Consider the following 25496-nt stretch of genomic DNA (forward strand, 5'->3'; position numbering starts at 1 on the left):
TACATTTACATGAGGGCAGAGTAGACTAAAATGCCTGCTATTTTCTTCCACATATTGCTATGAAATATTATAGTTTCTGCACAAAGGTCCTTGAATATCTGAGTAAGCTTTTACTTCAGCGTCTGCTCATATGAGTTTGCAAAAGGCACTCTTTTATCTTCTGGAGAGATTACAAAGCAGCAGCAGCAACATCTTTGCCGTGCTACACTGCATTAGGCTCAAGTGACACTTAGGAGAAGCACAGGTAGGCATGAATACTTTAGATTACAGACCTTCAGCCGGAGCTGGAATTAAAATTTCTTTCTTGTAGGTTTTTTTCAGTGAACACAATAGATGGAGTTGACAGTTGTGGGCTGAGGCCATGATGTTCATTTCACTATAGCTAACAGAATATATTTTACCAAGCTGAAGTTTCATGACAAAAGGCAAGCATGGTTTCAAAAGCCACTTAACTCCCATTGTAAAAAGTGACCATGATATTTAGGGAATATAGTCACACTGGCAAGCCAGCACACTCTGCTATTATTTTTGATGCTTAGAAGATTTAATACTTGTTAAGAAACTTTCTAATCATGTAATTTACAACAATATTATTTTAAACTTAAAAAATAATGAAATATAAATGTGAAGAAAAGTTTACGCACTTGTTTTACCTGTATGAGTCCTGGTATGAGTCTTCAGATGATCAGATCTGGAGAACTTTCTCTGACAGGTTTTACATTGGAAGGGTTTCACACCTGGAGAGAGGAAAAAAAAAAAAAATCTGTTTTATAATCCAACAGCTTTTGGAAGACTGAATGACATCAGCTATTTCTGAATCTTCAAAAGACGGGATTTTTTGTGGTGATATGATGGTAAAATGATAAACTAGTAAATGATTCACCAAGAAAGACTGCTGAATCTATGTAGGACTCAGTCCTGATCATGACTGCTGCTGCCTTCTCCACTGGATGATAACAGCTGCTATACACTTTCCTGCCTATTTTTAGTCAGCTGCATTCCAGTATAATCCAACCAGACAGATCTTAGACGTTTCTCTCCTTGCTACTCCTAGAACCCTTCCTTTAGTTGGCAGAAAGGCTGAAACCTAAGATTAGGTGTCTTGCTGAATCAAGTACTTCAGTTAGTATGGCTTTTCCTTATTTCTGCTTTCCACGTGGAAGTGCATTTTAAGTCCACCAGCCTTTAATGGTGCACACGTGCAGCGCTCACATATTGGCATTGCCACACAAACATCAAAACATCTACAGCAGCATTTATCTGGTTACTCACTGGCAACTCTTTCTTGCAGAACTCTCTGGCTTTAAAAAACATTATCTTTATTACATTGAGAATACTATATAGCAAGCAGTTTTGTTTAGAAATCTACTTCAAAAGTAGAAGTTCAGAAGTACACTTTTTGGATTCCAATTTTAATGGAGATGTGAACTATTTTAAAGAGTAGAGATGCACTTTCAGCGTACCTGTGTGTCGTCTTTGGTGCCGTTTGAGTTGGTCTGAACGAGAAAACCTTCGTTCACAGTCCTTAAAATCACACTGATATGGTTTTTCACCTGCAAAGTACAAACAGTTTATCTGAAAATGTGGTCAAACTGGGAAGTGTGTCAGCTAGAATCAGAAGACTAAATGCGCTACAATAAGAAATGTATGATTCCCACTTTCTAAGGCAACTTAAGGACAGTCTCAATTGTTACAGAACCATACAACTGTGTTGCAACCAGTGGGGAAAGGCTGGCATAATTTACCACATTGTCACTGTTATTGAATCTGTTCATCCTAAAAAAAAAAGGCCCACTGTGTGAAAACTATAAGAACTCTTAGTTGCATAATATTTTTTGTTTTCTGCTGAAAAAGAACAGATTTTTTTCCCCATATTTCTTTGAAAACCACAAGAAACCCTCTCCAACTGTTCCACTTATGGATTTGCACAAGGGAACAACCTGCAGCTCGCTCTAAGTCAAATTTCAAGCAAAAACTAAGTAAATGATGTGGTAATTTTCAATGTACTAAATGAATTCAATATCCTAAATGAATTCGAAGAAAGTGAGCAAAATTCAACCACAAAACAGTATGTTCTTCCCCAAAACTCAAATGATGTCTCTTCCATAAAGCAGTCCTAAATAGAATTCTATATGTAGCTGCACACATCCTGCAGGCAAGGCTGTGAATTATCACAAAGGCTCGTGTAAACACAAACTCTTCCTCCACCCTGTACAGTTCAGCAGGGACCTTCAGCATGCATTCTCCCTGGAACTGAAAGTAAGCTTCTGACTTAAAAGGGATGAATTAATTAATATTTTGAAATCCCCAGGTAAGCCGGTGCCATAAATGAACTGAGTTTTTAAAAGCAAAAGTTTTTTTAAAGCACAAGACCCCATTAAACGCAAAGAGATGCAAGAAATGAGCAATTGAGGAGGCTGAGGATAGTGGATAACGTTGCTGGAATGTAGCATACCAAAGAGCTAGTGAAAATTCAGCCAGCATTAAAAAAAACCCTAATCTGTATACTGTTACAGGAGGAGCTGCGTGGCATTTCAGATCTGATTATCACCTAGTGTAAGGCCCCATTGCACAACACTGCAATCCTGCAAGAGACTAAGATATAGTTGTACTTCTACGTACATAAAATCTGTTTCCAGTGCCACAGCCCTGCGGAGAACCCTCACTCAGCACAAAAGCCAAAGAAACACTTCTCATTGCAAAGCGGGCAGATCCTATGTTTTATCTGGAAGATACACATTAGAACAGCTGGGATCTGCTCTGTTTACAGTGGAAAATTAAGATATGGAACAAAGATCCAGCAGTTAGGATCTAATGAACAAAAATCAGCTGAAGATACAGGAGCTGCAGTTTTGATTTCTTTGAGTGCATCTTTAAACAGAAATCATTCAAATCTTCACTGGAAGTATCTGCATTTCTGATTAGATTATGATGAATAAAAGGCTTTTCTTAGCACCTGTTGCATGTTGACTGGGAACAGTATATATTAAGGTACTGCCAAGGAACATGTCTGATGTCACATCCATGTTGTTCATTATTTGTGAAAGTTAAATGGTGTATCTCACATAAATTTTAGTTTGGAATCATTAGGATAACAGGATGTGATACGTGATGTAAGGGGCTAAAGACATTCCTGCTTTCAGAAAGAAGTGGTGTTTTTTTTTCTGGCCTTTTCTTAGATGTCATTTAAGAACTAATACGGAATAATTTGAAAGGCTAATTAATAGAACTATCCTATATTCAGGACCATGGTCTTAAATATCAGCACCAACTATTTTAATCTGAAGCAGCAAGTTAAGAAGAGCATTCCAAATTCATACCACTGTAGTTAGGATCAAGATTTCACAAAAGCAGCTAAATCTGCAAGAACAAGTTAACTTCCTGTGACAGTCACCCAAAGGAGTTTACTGATTCTCAAACCTAGGTGTGGACAACTTCCATGTCTGCTGTGCTTAATTTATTAGCATCAAGGATTAAAGTTGCCACAGGTGTTTGAAATAGTTCTGCACACTTTGACCACAAGGGCTCCCAGGGGGGTGCCTGCTTTTCAGAAACCACTTACTTCCAAGGAATTCTGCCCTTTGGCAGATTTAAGAGGGGAAATGTCAGCAGTGCAGAATGCAGTGACAGGATGATTGTCTGCTAATTGCAATGTAAATGCAGAAGATAGTTAAGGAGGTACTTGAATAAAACAGTATAGCAGGTCTAATAGCATGTGCGTTGAAGTATTTCTTTCAATACTTTGAATATAAATGATTAAATTAAAGACAAATTTCAGCAACGCATTTTTTAAAGGAATCAATCCAATATGCTTACACAGAGATTACACTGATGCTGTAGAAAACAAATAGTAAATAAACAAGATATAACAATAGTAAATAAACAACACAACATTTGGCCAGCAAGCCTAACTTCTCTTTCCTTCTACATCTTCCATGCCAACCAGTGCCAAGTAAAAAGCCTGCTGAGGCCAGCTGCCACAAACCAGTTAACTTCTGTAAGTTCAACGAAAACAGAATCAGCGAGATGTTCCATGTTAGAAGTCTGCTGGTGCCCCATGAAATCACTATACAGAAAGGGGTTAGACCAGTGTCGTGTTTCCTTCAGCCTATTAGAGCCCCTCCAGTAAAAGGCTCAAGCCTCTCAATGTACAAAAAATATCCCATAATACTGTCAGCTTCCTATGTGACCATATACAGTTTCAAAACAAAACAGGAGAAGATGAAGCTCCACCAGTCCTTTCACCTGTGACTCAAAGGACTGCACAATTACTTACATTTTATTACTGAAAGAGAGCAACAAAAAAGGCTAAACTTTGTGTATACTGAGAGGATGGATGGAATAGCAGTAATGGAATAATATTGAGTAAAACATTTAGAAAAAAAATAAGCTCAATAATCACAGCACAAGTCTCATTCGGCCTTCAGATTCTTTGCAATAAAGACACTTAATAAAATAAACCTTTTTGCTCAAAGCAGGTTGACTCAAACTAGAGGAAGACTGTACATCTCTGGTGCAAATTAATTTACACAGACACATGGGAAAACAGAAAGTCCTACTGCTGTAGCAGTTGCACAAATATTCATAATCATTTAATTTAATTAAGGCACACAGCGATTGCAAAAGCTTGCTGCTAACCAGTGAACATGAGGAGAGGAGGCTGATTTTGAAACAAAAGACAACGAGCCTCAGTGAGTATCTGAAATGGGATTATTATCCTGCACTGGATTCCTTAGGGGTCTGTGCAGTTCCCAACTCAAGCACAACACCACCCACTTATCATCTGCTTACACAGAAGATAGACCTCTGTCTTTCAAAGGTGCAGTAATGATGAACTGCATTTATGACTGTAAGGCATTTAGCAGCATGGTTGCACATGCCATAAAGAAAAGATATTCTGTTAGTCAAAGCAAAGAAATTGCTCTGAGATGATTAGCAAGAAACTGGTAATCTGCATTATCCGTGCTGCCTAGAGCCTCAGAAATTCACTTCCAATAGCTACCCCCTGCCACAGAAAGTATTTACTTTCTTTATTACATGTTGTCATAGTTCATTGTAGAAACTGATACCTGCAGCTGAGCACATGTAGGCTGAAGAAATATCCCCAGCAAAAAGGCAGAGAGCATTTTCTCTACAAAAACACTGGTTTTCATTAGTGGTAAAAACAGATTACAGAACCCAGTGCTGTGTGTCAGGGCCCTGTTTGATTTTGCAATACTACAGACTGGTGAATGGAAGATCTGATGAGCCAAGTTCTCTGCAAATATTTATGATAGAAAGTAAAAAGATAAGCAAAAGTGAACATTATTTCATCATGATATAATCTGTTTTTTTCTAATATCAGGTAAATGTTACAGCTTGTTTTCAAATTGTGTGTCCATAATTTAAAAATTGTCTTACCACTGTATTAAGAAAGGTGGGAAGGGCTTCAAACCCATGAGTGAATACAGGATCACCTTACAGGAGGATGCGTAAAATCTCATGTTGGCTGTAAGGAGGTAACCCAAACAAACAGTTCTCCACTTGAGTTAGCACCTGACAGTCCTCTAACCTCAAAATGGCTTGTCAGGATTCCCCATTAAAACATCAGAATGGAAGAAGAAAGGATGTAGTATCTATGAGGTATTATGTTCACCAGTTTCCTTCCATCTAAATGAGTATGCTGATTCCAACAAGCCCAATTTCTATACTTTGCAGTGAACTCTAGAGCAGTGGTATGGAATGGAGTTCATTGCATTGCAGGCAGAAAAGTGACATGAGAGCCTAAGAGACAGCTACATAATTATCAACATATACCAGCAGCCTCATCTTAATCATGCTGGTCCCTTAAGATATCCCCTCACATAATACCAAACAGGTGGAGAACAGAAAGTTGGTAAGTGTAAACTGTAGCAATCGTAACTGCTACCAACAAAACACACACATTCTTTGTAGCAGTGATTGATCTGCCCTTGGAGACAACGGCGCTGTAGGAAGGGCCCTTCTAGTATCACCAAGTCCAGCTGCCTGACCCCTTCAGTGCATGTCATCCAAATACCCCTTGAACACTGGCAGGCACAGGGCACCAAGACACCTAGGAGGCTGGAAATGGCTCTACGCCACAAATAGTCAGTTCAGCTACCCAGGAGTACAGAAGAGCATGGGACTGGTAAGGACCACATGGGCACCAAATCCACACCCTCCACTGTACCACGCAGCCAAGAAAATGTTAGGTCTATTCATTCCAGATGCTCCCATACTGCATAGTACACAAAGCACTCATAAAAGCTAGGAATAACTGACTACAGGAAGATACAAGAAATGAAGGGCAGCAAGTCTTAGTATCTACAAGCAGCTGGGAATTTACTAAGTAAAATTTCCAGATAACAGTTATAGGAAATGGTTAGTACTTGTGCAACAAGCTGGAGGACAAGAACGGAACTGTCCCTGCCAGTCTGACAATGGGGCAAACTCCTTTCTGATCCTAAACCTGAATGTCTCCACCATACAGTTTAACCAATTACCCAAGCAGCAATCACACCAGCAGTGCAATTTCCCCTTGCTTCCTCTCTTTAGCTCCAAGCAACCTTGAAAGTTCATGTGGTCTTCTCTATTGCAGCAGTTTTATCAGCAAAGACAAACTCGGGGTGTCAGACTCACTACTTATAGAGAGCCACTTGCAAAGGTTAGATGGAGAAAAAACAAGTTTTATTGTCAACTTAACACACTAAGGATGGCAGAAGGATCTGGGTACATTTGTAAAGAAGAGATGTTTGAGGGGAAAAAAGCCTTTTTTCTCTATTCAGTTCCACTGCAGCATAAACCAAAGGAGAAAGAAGGGCTGTTTATGACCTCAAATACAAGGGAAGAAGTTTCTCTAGGGATGCTAGGCTATTATAGTCCTATTCTCTATCTTGCCTGGGGCTTCTGTGACTCTACACATAAAGATTATATAATGCTGGATATCTTCTTTAGTTTAAGAATAATCATTTAAAAAGATGTAAGCAGAAGGCCCTGTGGTGCATCCAGCAATAATACTGTGAAAGCCAAGAAACTACCTGGAATAAAATACAGGAACAGAACAATTGCGATTATTTTATCCAGAATTTTAGCAAAACTGAACATATCTGTCAGAATATTCTGTGATTTGCCTATTCAGAAATCAAAACTGCTTTGTAATGTTCATTTCTTACCTGCTTTATGCAAGTAACAAATGTCAGCTCATGGTATCCAAAAGGAAAAGCGTGCAACTATTTTTTCTATGAAATACCTGACAACCTGCTAAGTCTTAACACTTATCTGTTGTTTCATCCTTTTGACCTTCTGTTATATGTTGATTGAACATGGATATTTACAGATTGTATTCACAGGTTTTGAATTAGCACAGAAAAGCTGCCTAAATGGAAATGTGATAGGCAACAAAAACATGCATATGGAGCATATCTGATGATACTATCATATATTTTCAACAGTATAAATCTTCACATAGGGCAAATGGTCCCTTTTAATCTTTTGTGGGGTACAGCAGGGCATTTTATTTATGCATTTTTGAATGCAAATTGAATGGCCTGAATTCAGAGAGAACTCAGATCTCACCATACAAATTACTGGCTTCTAGCTCAATTCTTCCTGGGATGATCCCATAGCAAATACGCTCGTGTGCCAATCCCTGTGTTCAACCCCAACCAGACAAGGTTTATACAGGGGGGCAAGATTATGGTAAATGTCTCATTTGCTCTTGCAGAAGAAACTTCTTAATAGTTAACAACTGTTATATTTTGGATCAAGCTTTGATGCTCTTAAATTATAAAGAAATAAAATCACAGCCCTGAATGCTGCCCTGTAACAGTAAGAGAGGAAAGGAGGTGATCTACTTGTTATCAGTACTGCTCTGCGTTTTACTTCACTGGATTCACAGCCAGTCTTCTGCATCCAAAAGAGGGACCTCACAGATGACAGAGCACATGCATCCCTCAACGAATAGAGACTCCCTGCCCCTGACCTGGCAGATTGTTTCTTGCACCATCTGCTGTTTTAAAATCACCCTACCCACTGTAACACAATGCGTGCCATTCAGTGCCAGCACTTACCAGTGTGCTTTCTGCTGTGCATCTGTAAATGGGACAGCTTGAAGTATCTCTTGTTACAGCCGGGGTATGCGCACATGAAGGGACGTTTTTCGTTTGTCTCACTTGCTGATCGGACGATAGTCGGAGCTACTCCTGGCACTCGTCGCACATCCTACAATGGCAGACACTTGCTAATGCAACGTGAATGTTCACAAGCTCAGCGAAACAAAAGGCAGACATTCAGAGGCACTTCTCCATGACAAGAAATACTTAAATACACCACACTGCAAACAGTAACGTGTTCCATGTTTTGATTAAATACAACCTTAGCATATCTCAATCTGTTATTTCCAGAGCATTAAAATGAAACGAAGAGGAAATGGTAAACTCAAAATTATCTCATTAATATTTATACGTAAGATTAAATATTCTGGCCTCAGATATAATCACACAATCCTGGAAGTAAGACTGACCGGCATAAGAAATAGCCTTAAGTATATACCAGCATATAGACAAGAGCATTAGCCAGAGTAACATTATATTACATTAAATATTCATATGAAATTAAGGTGCAGGCTTATTGTATTGGGTTAATACACACTGTTAAAAAATAAACAGAGAAAAACTGTCCAGGTGGAGCTGGTGAACAGTTCAGCTTCAATGAGTTTTGGCCACTGTCTATCAAAGGTTCCACCAAAGACCATCTTCTCCTCCTGAGACGAGTGTCCATAAACATGTCAGCTGTTTACTTCTATTTACTCAGCCAAAAGCTCTCTCACAAACCTGCTTCTGAGAGTTTGCTACTGAATAGTGACTTGTTACACTAATACAGAATGAAAAAAAGGAGAAAAAAATGCCATCTAAAAGCATTCATCTATGCTGATCACACAAAAAGAGCAACACATAAGAAGCAAGCGGTATGTGATTACTTTTCCAATGGTTTTAAGAAACTTTAACTGTTACAGAGGTATTTATCAATGATAAAACTGCTTCAGAAAAAGAGGAAATCCACTTCCATGAATGAAAAATTCCTTCCAAATCTTTTCTTTGTCACCAGGAAACAATCACTTCTTATATTATTTTTGTTTTAAGGAAACGTGTTTGAATTAGTAAAGCTTCAGAAATCCCTAAAAGCAAAATGTCATCTAGCACTTTCTTACACAGTTATCAGACTTAGTCCATTGTAACACAAGTTTCACATGGCCAAAGTAGCTGGAGCTAGAAGCTGGAAGCCGAATCTTATATTTCGGACCATCTGGAGCAGCTGGTAAGAAATACTGCCCCACAGATATCTTCTAAAGAAATAAACAGTTCTAAATGACTGCGCCAGAAAGAAATCTTACATTATACTTCAGTGGTTTCAGTGAAGTCACGACACTTATGTCAACCATTTCTTAATGCCACGGGGAAACTCAAATCAAAGTTGAATTTATAAACATCAGTAAGGTAGTAAATGAACATTACAAGCAGGCAGCAGTGTTACTTCCCTGTGAATAGTGCCCTACTGTACTTACTTGTATGCCTCTAAAAACTCCATGGGTGTGTATTCTGTATTGGGCCCCACAGCTGTATAACATGGGAGCACTGTGGTTCTCATTTTCATATCCTGTCGTATGGCTACAAATAAAGAAAGGAATAATGGAGAAATGAAATATTTTTCAGTACTTTGCTCCATGTAAGAGGTTTAATTTCTTAACTTGATAACATATGCAGAGTTTGTTTCCATAGGCAGGATATCCAGGCTCAAGTGGAATTCACCAAAGGAAGCCTGTTCTACCTTCGCATGGACCCGTTCCCTTATAGCACAATGCACAGACTCCATACACACAACTGTTGGTATCCCTTAAGACAGTCCAGAAAAAAATAAAGAAAGAAAGAAGGAAAGAAAGAGAGAAAGAAAAGAGGAAAAAAACACCTCATGATCTGAACTCTGATGTACTTCCACAAAGATTCGAGGTAAGGGGAAAAAATCCACATAGCAGCATAACTGTGTCATGTGCACATGTACACGTTATTTATCAGCTAAATGTGGGGCTGGCTATTGCTAATATCTTTTGGAATGAGCAAAATGCTTCAAGTTTCACATTAAGTGCAGTGGATTTTTGTCAGCACTTCATGACTCAGATATTGCCAGATACTACCAAGAAAGTGATGACATTTATAAGAACAGCAGTCATGTACTCATAAACAGAGATTACAAATCAGTGTCCAAACTATTTATCCTACGTATCAGCTTGCAGGATGCACTACAAATTAACCCTTTGTTTATAAAAATAATAAGTATACATGATCAGGATTCCTTATGCAGCACCATGACAATTTTAAACGTGTAATTTGTGCTGTTTTCATGGTGAATCGGCCACATATTTATGTATTTATGTTTAATCTTCAAAATCTTACACTCTTCTGTCTGGAACATTAGGAATATTGCAGGGTTTGGGTTTTTCTTCTTCCAGTTAGTGACTTTCTTAATGTTACAATAATATCAATATACCTTAAATAAGTTTGTTAGATTAGTGTGGACATTGCCACATGTATTAATGTACACTGGCAACAGTAAATGTTCATATTTCACACTGCACTAGAAATTAGAAAGCCCGGAACAAAGCCCAAGGGCACGGAGCTAGGGACAAAGATGGATACATAGGATGTTATCCCAGCCTTTGCCAAATGCTTGCAATAGCAATTTTAAGGGGTCCCTGAGGCCCAGGCTCTCGTTTCACTGTGCCTTCCTTTCTCTTCACTCAAAGTTCATGTGCAGAGTAGAATTACAAGGAAGTTTTAAACCTCTTAAGTGATTTGCAGAACAGCCAGTGGAACTGGAATGCGGGAGATGTTTCAACAGTTTGTGAACTTCGCTAAAGAGGAAGGGGAGCCCTATTTGTGAACTGCTGTTACTCCAGCACGTGGGTCACATTCCTTGTTATCCCTCCACTTAGCAGCTCGGAGGCTGCCACCTGGCAGATGTGTTCCTCTAGTTTAAGGAGCTGCCTAAAATACTCGATTCAAATCCTGGCTCCACCTGGCTGCTCAAAACAAAGGCTACGCTTTCTAGGAAAGCAAATTCTGTTTCAGTTTTAGGTGCCAACCAGGTGGTTATAATGAAATAAGTCTTAGGGTGTTGGCAGTGAAGTACCTCTGATCCGAAATATTATCTTCAATAATAAGAGAAAGGAATACACTGTTAGCTGATTTAGATGTATTAACGCCTCTCTAGACACGTACCATTTCTAACTAAACAGGTTCTCCTCTCTGCTCAAGGTCCAGATGTGGCCTTTTGTTCTGTAATACAAGTAACAAATTGCCATTTGCACAACTCACTTTTCCCACCAGCACTGAATTTTCCTCTCCACTTAAAGACAGCAAAGCCCATAGTTGATAAAAGTTGAAAAGTACCAGGTCCATTAGGATACTCATGTTAATCACTAATTAAAACAGAAATTAGATGAGAACGCCTATTTATAAGGAGGAATTCCTGCAGTAGAAGCTATCACTGATCTGTAGCATAACAACAAACAGAGGGTAAATGTGAACTCCAGCACCAGTTATCCTGAGTAGCTGTATGTGCTCTCACTTCATTCCTGTGCCAGTAACAAGAAACACCAACTCAGATAAGAAGAATTTGCAAGGCTGAGACTTTAAAGGAGGAACGGTAATGTACAGTAAAACGTTATGGCATCAAATACAAGCTAACTTCCCCTCCAAACTCACATTTTTCATCCTCCAGTATTGAATGCTTCTGTTAAAAGCAATTGGTTCTGAAGCAACTCCTCCCAAGAATAAGAAACAGAACAAAGAGCCTGTCTGTGCCCTCAAGAGTGACTCTGTGAGCGGGAGTTATCCTCTGGATGTTCTCCACCTCAGTTTTTATAGCATGTTTGGGATGGCTTCCTCAACATTCAGCCTTTTTTTGTATTTCCTCCCATTATTTCTAATTATACTTCATTATAGCTTTAAACAAAACTGCTACGCTTAGAAGATAAAAACTTTTCAGAGCTTCTTGACCAATGGGACACTAACAGGTGAAGAGCTACCTATTCAAAAAGCTCTCTTTGAGAAATGTTCTAGCAAGCAGGAATCATAGTTCCCATCTCACATAACGAATGTTCTCATCAGTGCTGTCTGGTTGGTCATAACGATGATGACTTTGAAGCAGTGAGATTTTATGCTCAAGGTGATATTTATTCGCTATGGAATAATCTGCTCCTTGAGGAGATAGAAAGAAATTAACATGTGACTGCTCCTCCTGATGAGTGGAGAAACGTGAACGCTGAAGGGGGGGGGTTCAAAACCAGTCCCCATCACTGCTCTCTTGAACTTCACCTTCCATCAGTAGTAACCTTACTGTGAAATTAGATTATTTTTGCTCTGTGTCCCCATGATGTATGCCACAAAACATATGCCATGCTTTACACAGCAGGCTTGCTTTATAATGCTTGTAGTTTACATACTAAAATAAAAGCTCTGACTGCAAATATAAATCTCCTACACTGCTGAAACTCAAACGTCTACTGCCTACAAAAGATAATGACTGCATGTGAATGATGCAAGTAACCGGTGAATGCATGGCTCCAGCACATTAAATCAATGAGAATCTTCAGAGGGTAAGAGATCCCTTAGCTTTCAACTTATCTTGTCAAGCAATCTGTGTTTAAACAGACAAACAGAAAACACTTCACGCACATAGGTCACAAGATCTATAAGATCTATACAAATAACAACAAAAAAGTTGCCCCAGGACACTCTCCAGAACAGGTAACATTCCAGACCTTCACCAAAGCACTATGATGGCTGCACCATACATCCCAGATCCTTCTAACAACATCCACATTGTGAATCAAAAAGATGGCACATTAGAGATGATATGATACCATGCTATTCAGATGAGCAGTGATGGTTCAGGCCAGATAAGAACTGACACCTCAGGAGCAAGAGGCTTCTCCAGCATGTCCACATGTTCCCTTCCCACAGGGTGGACTGCTCAGGCAATGTCCCCCATGCCCCACGGTTGTGCCCCCTGGGCACAGCTGGTAGCATGGCTAAAGCTCCAGGGACTGAACAGCCCCAGGAGAAATTCAGCTGAGGCCAGGGGGGTAACCAGGGTATGAGCAGTGGAAGGGGGGGGGGGGGGGGGGGGGGGGGGGTAAAACCTAGTAAGGCTTAGCTGTATTTGGGAGAGATGCTACACCAGTCCCTCCACAAGTCCTAAAAGGACTCAAAAGCTAAGCAAGGCTGGATGCAGCCAAACTGACCTGTCAGGATCTAGCAAGAATTTCTGTTTGAGTAAAGACCGAAGGACTTGGCTTCACAGTTTGTTTCTGCCTTTGCTTGTAAATACAGTTCCCTTTAACTTCAATGGGAACAGGACATGGGCAGAATTGAACTATAAATACTTACAATTCATCACGTTAGCTGGTGAAACTACAACTCACAGAACCACAGAATGGCCTGGGTTGGAAGGGACCTCAAGGATCACAAAGCCCCCTGCTACAGGCAGGGCCACCGGCCTCCCCATTTAAAACTGGACTGGGCTACCCAGGGCCCCATCCAACCTGGCCTTGAACACCTCCAATGATGGGGCATGCACAGCCTCTCTGGGCAGCTGTTCCAGCACCTCACCACTCTCAGTATTTTGTTCTCTGATTCTAGGCAGCCAGAAACAGACCTGGAAACATATCCATACAATGTAACTCTAGATAACTGGGAAACAAAGACTGATACTTGCAAGGCAAAATGCTAAGCAAGCAATAGTGTTGCAGAGTAGTTAGAAAGGCTTGCATTTACCGCTGGTCCAGCATATCCTGAACACCCGGAGAGTAGCTCTTTTAAATGATTAATCTCAAAGTTGTACAGATCGTACAAAGATTAATAAAAATGAAGGTTTTACTGATGAGAATGTGTGATGAAAAACAGAGCAGCTTTAGAGAGTTATATCAATCTAAGTGGTTATAAAAAAAACCTCATAAAAGATGACATTCTAATCTGAATATTTAAAAAAAAAAAAATAATAATCAAGCTGCAATTTCTCTCTCACACCATTTTTACTTTGTTAAACTGAAATTGTCTGTCTAATGTATAAACCAGTTACAGCTTAATCTGTAGAGTTAAGCTTTTTATTATTATTTTGTGAAGCAAAAAAGAGAAGCTTTAGGGCACACTGAGAAGACTTAGAAAATTTCAGATGAAAACATGAATACAAATTGATTCATGAGATTCAGGCTTGGAAGAATAAAAAAAGCCAGAAAGCAAGATTACATAAAACAGGCACCGCATTAAGCTTCAATTTAATTGTGTTTCAATGCAAGAACAGGAATCTTAGGGTTTAGAAACAGAGCCAAAAATGAGGCAAAGTGAGGGTGTGGGCCAGTCCCGTTGATAACAGAACATAAAGGAAGAGAAGGAGAGCTAATTCCCTCTGCTAAAATATTTACCATCCTAGCACCCTGGGAAAAATACGTATGGAGACAGCAAAAAGATTCTGATTAGTTATATAGAAGATCATGTGTCTGCCTGTTTTTTGTCTAACACCATTACAGAGTGTGGACTATAAAGCTGCATTTTTATCTCTACTTTCCAAGGCAATGAACATTACAAAAATGTTATTTCACATACTGCAGCCATTCTGCCATCTTCAATGAGAAAACCATCTGGCTGACAAGAGGAAGGCACTGGACTGCAGGGGACTCTGGTCTCATTGACTTCAACAGCTTAGGGTTGTTTTTTTTCTTTGACTGCAGTAGAATTGGGATTTCACCCAACACTTCCCTTCAAAACAAGGCCCTCAGCTAACAGTGGGAAAGGGAAAATGGAGCACCATAGGCAGTGGGTCACTGTCCATCCCAAATTCATCTTGACTGCAGAACTGACCCCGAGTAGGAAGTTTTACACCTCCATATTTTACTAATAATACCATTATAGGAAACAGAAAAACCTTTACAATTCACTACTAGACAAAATAAGTTATCTCTGTCTTGTTTTACATTGTTCTCACAGCATTCTATAAAGATCATACCTAATTTTCCTTCCAGTGGACATGAGCAAGCAGAATATGTACATATGTCCTTCAGACACACTGACCAATTAAAACACAAGCAGAAGTAAAAAGGTTAAAAAAAAAAAAAAAAAAAAAAAAAAAAAGCCACTACATTTCTCTGGCTTTACATATAACTTCAGGTTAATGTCAGAAATACAGCTTACAACTCTCATTCAAGCAGCTGAAAATAAAACCATGCAACATTTCTATAAAGTCTTGTCACTGGGTACGTGGCTGCTGTTGTCTATCATGCCATATAATTTCCTGCTTGGTATATATTATTTCTATGTCCCTTTTACACAGAATATGTCACAATATCAGAGGATTATAAAGTTGTGAGGACAGCCTTTGCACTAGTACTATGAAGGCCAATAGCATTTTCCACATAGTTCAAATAAAAAAGTAATACAAGGGCAGAAACTGAGGAAAAGTGTCCACAGATTTATGACACCCAGTCTGAGACATCTGGGATCTGAGGACACACAGCAGTATAAACCAGGTCCCAGCCTCCCAATCAAGTACCACAAAATACCATCAGCAAACAGTGACATTCACTGCACTAACCTTGAAGCTCCCCCTTCAGATCCCTGAAACTGCCCATTTATGTGGCAACTCCTGCAGAGAAGAAGACAGCCCTCTCTTCTGCCTAAAGCTCAAGAACAGCAGAGAAGTCTCCAGGACAGTTCCTTGAAGAGGTTGCTTGTTTAGGCTTCTTTAGGGCCCTCAGTCTTCCTTTTGGCTTACCAACAGGCATAAATGTCTAGAATTTAACATTCAGGAACCGACTCTGTATTCTGGAGTAGTCTGACTGCAACACTTCTACCCATTTCCCTGCGTACACCTCTCCCTTTCACTTGCCAGTCTTTCACGTGGCTGTGCAGTCAGAAGACAACACCTCTGCTCACCGTGTTTCTCTCTCCACCAGTTAGCAGTGCCTGGACCTGCACTCTGTTCCATCTCCTTTAATGCTGGCCTCAGCCTGACACACAGGCCATGCCTTCTGCCATTCCTTAACACACTGAAGTCAAGAAAGACAGAAGGCACCCACAGAGCTGAAGAAGCTTCTTGTCTTCATAGCTCAGCAGGAATGATTGTCATGATGAGTGAAAAGGACACAGCTTTGACCACCTGACAGTATTCATGGCCAAATAGCAAACTTGGATTCAAAGTGAGCTTTTACAGCTGATTGATCAGATGCTAGCAAAACAATGTAACCAGCTAAAACCAGAATGCTTGCCCCAAAACTGCTTCACAAGTTAAGGACAGAAGCTGCTATCTCTACATAAAATACATGGCAACCACTTCATTACAGGGTATTAATAAACTCATCCTGAACCCAGAAAACAAGCTGCTGAACTGGTCCACTGTTTAGTGTACCTAAGTTTTAGATGATAGCAAGTCTAACTACTTGCAGAACGTACTGGTAATGTTTCCTTCCTGATTACAAAGCACACAAGTCTTAGCTAAGCCAGGAAGAAGTGCTGGGAAGAGCCCAAGGCAAGGAGCTAAACAAGGACTGTCATCATTGAACAGAATCTAGAAGCTCTGTATTTCAACAGAAAGACCGATTCCAAAATCCTTAAATTACAAGATTGAGAAAAGCATCTGAAATACTAAACGCCTGGGAATCACTTATGAACAGTTCATATATTTTAAAGATGTAAATCTTGGGAAGAATACCTTATGTTCGTGGCAACCGAGCTTGGAGGTGCTGTGTATTGTAACTCTCGGCCAGAAAAGACAGATAACTATTTTGGCTCATATTACCAGAGATGAGGCTATGTCTAGCACTGATTTTCCACAGATTCTACAACCTTGGCCTACACCAAAACTTTCAGCTTTGTTTTACCATAGATCATTCATCATGATTTCTCCTTCTTTCCCCCCCCCCCCCCCCCCCCCCCCCTCTTTCATGCATTCTAGGTCACATACTTTACACTGCTAGCAGTCTGACTCCTGGACAAGCAAAAAGCCATTTATTTTGCTCAGTGCTCCTTCAATATTTCTATTGTGTCTTTCTTTTTTTTTTTTCCTCTTTGCTGAGTTCCCCAAAGAATAACCTCTTCCTTGCTTTAATAACTTGGACCTCAGTCAAGGTTGATGCGTTACTCCATTTTGCAGGATATTTTCTTCAGAAGAGACAAAACAGTGTCTAATATTGCAATGACTGATCTTTAAAGTGCACAGATTAAGGAGGAAATCACAAACAGTTACGGGGGAAAAAAAGTAGGAAATGAAATAACCTTTAAAAAGAAAGAATCGGCAGCAAAAAAGGCACTGAGCTGTGCACAATGGTAGGATTTGGAGATCTTCTTAAACACAAGAGATGTCCTTGGCAGATCTCCTTAGCCTCAGTTCAGGTCATTCCAACATACACAGGTTACTACACTATTATCTGTCCCCTCAGCCTTCCAGCACCCTTTGTGAGTGAGACAGGAGTAGATCCAGGATATTGCTTCCTTCATGCTGCAGCACTGTATTGTATGGACAAAGCCAGTATCAACCAAGGCTTCCGCACTCATGGACAACTGTGAAAGCACAGATGTATGTGCTATTTTCTAGATTTCTCTTGCTGCTCAAGTGAGACTGCCAGCATGTGCTTAGGCAATGGGAACGTCTCAAAGCATGTCGGTGATACCAACCTTCGGGAGGGAAGTTTCCATGTATTCAGGGCACAGCAGACAGTCTTTGGCTCTACCTCGAGGAGGATCTAAAGGTGGCTCTTTCACTCACGACAGCAATGGTCTGAAGTGAGGTGAACTTACGGCGGAGCACCAGCCGAGTGACCCTCCCCCGACCAGAAGCTCCCTCGGGGGACAACCAGCCCACGGGAGCGCCGTCGGGGCACTGGGCACGGGCTGCTGTACGGCTCCGCCCCGCCGGGCTTGCCCCGCGCCCCTTAGCTCCCGCGGCGCCCGCCCTGGAGGATCGCCGTGCAGACCCCGGCCGGGCCGCGGGTCGGGGAGCGCAGTCCCCGCGGTGGCCGCCACCCCGGCGGGGCCCCGCGGCGCCTCGGGGCCTTCCTGCACGGCCGGCGGCAGGAAGCCCCGCGGGGGAGGCGGGCCGGAGCCTCTTCCCCGCAGGTGGGAGGGCGACAATGGCCGGGAGGAAGGAAGCCGGGAGGCGGCGGGCCGGGACACAGGACGCAGGGCTCGGCGAAGGGAGGGAAAGGGAAGAGGGGCGGTAGGAAGGGGCAGCCGGGGCGGCCCTTCGGGAGGGCGGGCGGCCCCAGGGAGCTAGGCTCGCGGGGTGCCGGCAGCTTGCAGACGCTCTGCAGCAGGGCACGGCTCCGCTGTTCGTGCTGGACACCAGGGTCCGGCCGTAAAATCAAACGAGACGTTGACTGCCTAATGCGACCGCTTTGGGCGAAAGGCTAGATAAAAGTGCAGCGCCTTACCCTTTCAGCGTGGATCCCAAATTCATTTGGTTCCATGTCATGCATTCCAGCTGTGACGTCATTTGGTATAAATTGTCACTGTGGTGGAAACAGCCAGAATTAGAACCAAACGCACTGCCGCCCGTTTAGCATCGACTCGTCTAAATAGCAACATTTCGTTATTGTCTTTACATCTAAAAACAGCAACATACTTACTTATGCAATGCATCTTATCGATGTAATCATTGGTTCATCGGGAAAAGGAAAAAAGGGAAGGGAAGGGAAGGGAAGGGAAGGGAAGGGAAGGGAAGGGAAGGGAAGGGAAGGGAAGGGAAGGGAAGGGAAGGGAAGGGAAGGGAAGGGAAGGGACTCCCTTGTAACCTACAAGCTGAGACATGAAGCTTTTTCCCTTGCAGAAAAGTCACATCCGATATTGGCACATTTAAAGTAATGAAAAGGGACCCGCGGGCTAACAAAGCAGATTATTTGTTTTAAAAAGGCAAATCTGTTAACTGTTTTAACCGGGAGTGTAAAAGATCACGTGGTTAATGGAGTGAAACAGCTATCGTGACTCGTGATGGATGGCACTACATCTAGAGGCTTGACAGGCAGAAGAAAAATGGAGTGGCTGAGCGATAAACTAAGCTCGCGACGGGAACGCGCTGGGATGTCTGCCCGCTCGCCGCGGCGCGCTGGGAACCGGCAGCGACGGCGGCATCCGCGGCTCCTTCGGAGCGGGCACGGCTCGGCTCCCTGCGCGGAGCGGGGCTGAGCGGGGCCCGCGGGGGGCCGGCGAGAGGCGGAGCCGGGCCCGAGGCTCCCGGGGAGGGCTGTGGGAGAGAGCGGCCCCTGCGCCGGGCGCCGCGATCGATGCCGGGTGGGGAACGGGCATTCGCAATAAGGCGCGTCAGGGCTGATTAATTGCGCCGGGATTCACCGCGCTCGGGCAGTGAGTTTCTCTCATCCTGATACTAAAGAGGGCATTTTTTTTCTTCTTTTTCTGCGTGGCAGGTAGAAGCGACCTAAAAAAGTCAGATTCCAGTGGGAAGCTTTTGCATATAAAAACAAATTAAGTGACTTCAATCTCGAAGTATGCGCGGTACCATTTGTCAGTATCACCGGACGCAATTATTCATTAGTGTGTCTGAACCGCTATTATGCTACTACAATGTCCCGCATATCAGCTCGGGGATTGTTAAACTCTCCTGCAGCTTCCCCATTTGCAATAGCAGCTCGTGCTGGTCTGTGCCAACTACGTTTTGCAATTCCACGAATTCTTCCTGTAATGCTGCCGTAATTAATTCCTCCAGGACCCTGATTTTTATTAGAAGTGCCCGCCCGATGCATTTACAGCAGGAGATTTCCCTTTAACTTTCTCTCCCTTGACAGTTCATTTATAAGAGCCTCCCCCACGATATCCACTTTTTCCCCTCCTTTGCTTTTTCATAAAGTAATACACTTATTCATCTTGTCACTCGCCAGCAGCCACCGTACCGCACTCCGCCGTCGGGTGACAGCATCCAAACCGAGAGCCCCGGACTAAGCCGCAGCCCGCCGTTCCACCTCCAGCCTCTCTCAAGCCCCCTCCTGCCTCCCGGTTCCCGGCCGCGCTCCGCTCCCCTCCTCGCAACCCCGACGGCAGCCCGGCGGCGCAGCGCTTCCCGGAGGGATGGGCTTCGGGAGGAGGGGGGCAAGGACACGCTCGGTAGCCGGTGCCGGACACTGACGGCCCAACGGGGGCAAGCTGAGAGTTGGGTCCGGGGCCACGCTGGCCTTCGGGCACGCCTTGGGCTGCGGTGGGACACAGGGACATCACCGAAGGATGGAGCGCGTCGCATCCGACGCGTGACAGAGTGTGGGACATCCCTCGCTCCCGTTCACGCGTCGGCGCGGCTTCTCATTGACGGGACCGAGAGATGAGCTCGTGGAATTAGTAGCTCTAGTCAACATCTTTGCTTCAAACGAGGCTTGGGTTAGGAGAAGGGAAGCGGGTCCCTGGGGACGTGCCTGCATTGATTCCAATCGGAATCGTTGGCCCTCCAAACGGCCACAAAGGAGACGCTAAAAATAACTTATTTTCATTACGGAGATGCTTTTAAAGAGAAAGGAGAGGAAGGGGGGAACGTTTCCACAACGGGATTAATGTAAGTTGGAGTGGAATAAAAGGAAGTCCACGCGGAGCAAAAAGGGAACTTAAAAGGAAACCAGTAGTAGATCATATAGAGTTTGTTTTGGCCTGCACCACGGTATTACCGAGTTCTTGACCTCTGCACAGAGAGAGCTATAATCTGAACCGAGACTCCTCCACTTTTAAAGTCTTTGTAAGTGTGACTCACAGTAAATTTTCAACATCGGGCATGTTTACTACATCAAGCAGCGCGAGGTAGAAAAGTTCACATCCCCACGTCACCGCCCCACGGCAGCCCGCCGCCCGTGCCCGGCCGCGTCCCGGGCAAAAGCCGCCCCCCGGTCACCCGCCTGCTCGGATGAAGCCCGAAGGGACCCAAGGGGAGGGCGTAAGGCCGAGCAGAGCCGAAAGCTCGGATGGGGCGTGGGTCGCTGAACCCTCCGTGGCAGGTTCGGCAGCCCCGCCGCAGCACCACGGATGCGAACAGGGCGGGAGGTGTGGGACAAACCCCGCCGACCCCCGCCGAGGAAAAAGGCAATGCCCCACTATGCCGAGCTCGTGCTGCCGGCCACACCGCCCCGTTCCTCTGCTAAAGGCGGCCGGCAGCGGCCGCTCTATGGGCACGGGCCTCAAGGAGCACCGGCGGCGACACTGCGGGGCTGAACCTGAAGCTGCGCAGACAGGCACGAGGTGAATACACGCTTACAAATGGTAATACAGACTCTGTCAAATCATCGTCGGACAAAAAGAGGGCTGTTTGTTCCCAGTTCGTCGGAAACGCGGCCAGCGAGACAGACTCGTCTCTGCACGGTACCTGGCCACTCGCTTGCCTTGGCGGCACCTCCTAACAAAACGCTTATGTGCAAGGAAAGTCGTTTTTCTCCGCATGCCTCTGCGGCCTTGGAGGGGAGGACAGGGGTGCTCTTGCTCAGCCACCTGTTCTGGCCGCGATGCTGGAGGGGGACGTGTGCTACGGGGCTGCTTCTCGGCATGGAGCAGGCTCTGCCCCGACCGATGCCCCACGCGTCCCTGCTGGCTGCCCCGAGAGCCCGCGGCACAAGCAGCTGTCCCTGTCGGGATCACACCTCCCGGGATCGGGCTCACCCCACTACACGTACGAAAGACCACTTCGGTGGAACATGAGAAAAAGAACCCCTCGGATCATGCTTTGCAGACCGTTCAGAAGAACCGGAGCTGCTCGCCGGGGAAACGGCAGGAGTTGGGGGCTGGTTTCGCACCGGCTCTCCAGGAGGGTCCCCACTCGAGGGGAAGGGCTGCAGCCTTCACTGAGCTCGGAGCCGGTGGCCAAAGCGCAGAGCAGAGCGGCGAAGAAGCCATCCCGCCGAGGGCAGAGAAACCCCGCGGGGCGCGCGGCCCTCCTAAGGCTCCCTGCATAGCCTAATTATAGACGGCCCCGCGAGGGGAGCCGCTTCGGTCCACTCGGCCAGGAGCTCTCCCCGCCAATTATTCCACACGCTAATCTCTCTGGATAGGCTTCTTTCCTTCCTTCATTACCTCATTCCCTCCTTCCCTTGACGTCAACTCACGTTCGTTAGCGAAGCGACTTCTGGAAGTGACAGAATTGTGTTGTCCCACTTCCAGTTCTGATTAATCAGAGGCGATAGACCCGGCCTACGAGAAGAGCCGCCGCGGCTTCCTTCGCGCAGGGACATTGTTTTGTGTGCTGCAGTTACTTAGCAACTCCCAGATACGGGACCGGCTCCAAGTTCACAAAAAGTTGAAGAATAAATTTTGGGGAACTTCTCACTAAACACGTTGTAAAACTGCGAGAGGCACGCCCATCCCCCACCCCACACCAAAAAGGAAGGGAAGCCGCGATCGCAGCGGGCCTTCTGTTTGCGGGAGCAAAACTCCACAAGCACTTTCCTCCCAGCAAGGAAATCCGAGGGCTGTATTGCCCCGTTCTCGAAAAAACATTTCTCTGCGGTCCGGTCCCCTCCGCTCAAAGGAGTGGAGCCGAAACCTTTCATGGAACTGACACACAACCGCCCGACCCCGCACATGCTCTGCGCGCACCCGCACCGCGAGCCGCCGGCCCTGCCCTGCCCTCCTCTGCCCAACCGGGTCGTCGCGCCGTGGGACCGGAGCGGGGCAGCCGCGCGGGGGGCTGCGGGCACCGGGCCCCGCATCGGGCAGCGAGGGATGTTCTGGGACACGCTTGGGCCGGGATCGGCATCAGCAGCCCTGGAACGGGGACGGCACCTGCCGGGTGCCCGGCTCGGCAGGGGAAAGCCCGAGGCGTGGCGGGTCTGGGCTATGGGGCCAGTGCCAGGTTTTTACTTAAACGCGTGCATCCTATTTTCCTTTTTGTTGTTGTCGTGGTTTTGCTTTTGTTTGTTTGTTTGTTTCAAGAGGAAAGCGGACCCGACTTTCTTTTCCCTCTGCAAGAGAAAGCCGTTGGCGCAACACGCCGGCAGCAGAGCTGCCCGAGCAGCAACCGATGCGAAACGAGGGGAGTGAGAACAGGGCGAGGCGGAGGTACCTGTTGTAGGGGGTCCGCAGGAGCAGGGCCTGGCTGCCCGTGCAGCTGTCCGTGGGGGTGTGACAGCCGTACACCGGGGGGGGCACCGAGTACTGCTGGTCCCCTGCGGAGAAAGGGACAGGGTTAGCCCGTGCCGCAGCCGCCGCCCAGCCCCGCGCCGCGCCGGCCGGGCCTCCCGGGAGGCATTACCTAGAGACGGCTGCTGGCTCATGGGGTCCTCGTGTTTGAAAGAGTGGTTCGTAAACTGCGCGGCGTGGTGAGACGGCGTGTGGCCGTAGCTCGGAGTCCCGTCAAAGGCCACGGTGCCGTAACCTGCTGGAGAGAGCACCGTGGGGTCAGGGGGCTGCCCGGCCCGCACCTGCCCCCCGCAGGGTGGCTCCACGCGGCCGTCGAGTGAGAGACGCCCCCGGGGCAGCCCCAGCTCCGCGGGCACCGAGGGGAGAGGCGCAGCCGGGGGCGTCCCCACCTCCGCTCCCCCAGCACACCCACGGACACTTGGCGGGGCTGGGGGCGCCGGGAAATGCCTTGTGACCCCGAGGGGTGCGGGGATACCGGGGTGTGGGGCTGCCGGGGTACAGGGGGGCAGCCCCCGGGAGGGCCGAGGCGGGCAGCCCGCTCCTTAGGGAGGAAAGTCGGAAGTCTCGTTCACGTTCCAAGAGAACAGATCGGCTTCGGTAATAAAAAGGATGTTTTCATTAATTGTTGCTCATATTAAAGAGGAAGATTCCCATCTGCTCTGTGTACTCCTCTGCCGTTTCCAATTTAGAAGTTACCCTTTAATCTCTCTCTCTTTTTTTTAAGAGCAGCTTTCTGAAGAGTCTGCAATAAAGAATGTTTCACGCAAAACTAAAACTCCTCCTTTCAGCGAAAATTGCTCTCCAAAATAACAAACAGCCGATTTGGTTTCCTAAGCTGGGCAGATTCAGATGGAACGCGAGCACCTCTGCTGACCCCGGGCCGCTGCGAGCCCGTAAATCAGGTGCTCGGACACCGACTTTCATTAATGACTTGGAGCTGGCTAAACAACTTCGGCTAAGAAAGTAATTACAAAGTAATATTATCTCGGCGGCTTCTCGGCTCGTCAGCAGTTGCCCCCAGAACCGAGCTCCTCCGAAGTCACTCTTCCAAAAAAACAAAACAGAAAGCCCGGCGCAGGCTGGGAAAACAAACGACCCCGAGCGCCCGCTCTCTTCGGACCCGGGTGCCCGGCTGATAATCACAGGCGCTTTTCCGAGGCGTTACGATGGGAGTAACGCAAGGATCCGGGTGCTGTTTCTGCAGTTGATTGTCCCTGCGGACAATAAATTGGGTCCAGCCGCGCTACGGGGTTTGACCAACCTGCTGATGGGAAGGGAGAAAAATCCCGAAAGCTTTATAGTCCTCACCTTCGGGACGGGTTGGAACCGACCCGGCACGACGGGGCTCACTCGCCCCGGACCATCGCCTTCCCCAGCCCGGAGCCGCTCACTGCGGTGCGAGCGGCGCTGACAGCGCGGTACCGTGCGGGCTGCCGGCCCACAGCTGCGCCTCTCGCTCCTTATCTCCTCCCTTGGCCCTCAGGACAGAGGCTCAGCCTTCAACTCCCTTTCCCCCTTTTCTCTCTGCCTTTTTTTTCCTTTCTTTCTTTTTTTACGTTCCGAAAACACTGACACTTTCTACGGTACTTTTGGCCCGGCGCAGATTTTTGGCGACCTTCACAACGCAGCTCGGAGCAGAACGATGTTTTGGCCGCATTTTCCGGTGTTGCCTGACCCAAAGCTTCAGGAATGTGATAAGAAAGCCGAGTTCTGAACCGAGCTGCCGATAGCGAGGTCTCTTTAATTAGGGCTTTATCAGAGTCGGGCCTGATTAAAATGTGCTGAAAATAATTGAAAGCTATACAGCTGCTGCAGCACGGGGCCCGCAGGAGGACTCCAGTTGTGGAGGAGCCCAGCTGGATGAAGGAGACGGGCGGACCAGAAGGGGAAAGCTGAACAGAGCTTCCAAAGCCTCGTTCCCTACCCCCACGCCCCGGCCCAGACTTGGCTGAAGTGTCATCGCAGAGCCAAGGTAACGTCTTTCCCACGGTCAGAAGAACAGGCTATAAGCCCGGGAGTTCAACCTTGAGGAGAGCGAAAACAAGAACGTTTTATCCGTGGCCGAGAATAAATAAATCAATCAATAGAAAAGCGAGCACCCTTTGCCGAATTCCTCCTCGCCGAAGGAAGGAGCGCTACCCGGACGGGACGGAGCGGGAAGGAGGGGCTGCCCCGCAGCCGTGTTGCCCGAGCTCTGCCCCCCGCAGCAGGGCACGGCCACGCACACACCTGCTCACCCGCCTCGGGACAGCGCCGCGCCGCGACTCGCTGCCAAGTGCGGGAGCTGTCGCCGTCTCGGGGGTACAGCGGTGTGCCCGCGGGGTGCAGAGC

At 45.8% G+C, this 25496-nt stretch overlaps 1 protein-coding gene across 14 annotated transcripts in view; it reads right to left on the bottom strand.

Moving 5' to 3' along the window:
* WT1 (WT1 transcription factor) overlaps positions 1–25496 on the bottom strand; it is a 68464-nt gene that overhangs the window by 4762 nt on the left and 38206 nt on the right. For 6 of the 14 annotated variants that reach the window (XM_072338908.1, XM_072338916.1, XM_072338917.1 and 3 more), the window contains 7 exons: positions 23278–23403; positions 23089–23191; positions 18479–18556; positions 9563–9665; positions 8070–8220; positions 1464–1553; positions 645–737 (listed from right to left, as the gene is read on the bottom strand). In XM_072338908.1, coding sequence (XP_072195009.1) covers positions 645–737; positions 1464–1553; positions 8070–8220; positions 9563–9665; positions 18479–18556; positions 23089–23191; positions 23278–23403 — 744 coding nt within the window. Of the gene's footprint in view, positions 1–644; positions 738–1463; positions 1554–8069; positions 8221–9562; positions 9666–18478; positions 18557–23088; positions 23192–23277; positions 23404–24473; positions 24949–25496 lie in introns of those variants that run through there. The other 8 variants (XM_072338912.1, XM_072338915.1, XM_072338910.1 and 5 more) reach the window with 5 other exon arrangements.

The sequence above is a fragment of the Excalfactoria chinensis genome, chromosome 5, assembly GCF_039878825.1.
Source record: "Excalfactoria chinensis isolate bCotChi1 chromosome 5, bCotChi1.hap2, whole genome shotgun sequence".
Classification (NCBI taxonomy): domain Eukaryota; kingdom Metazoa; phylum Chordata; class Aves; order Galliformes; family Phasianidae; genus Excalfactoria; species Excalfactoria chinensis.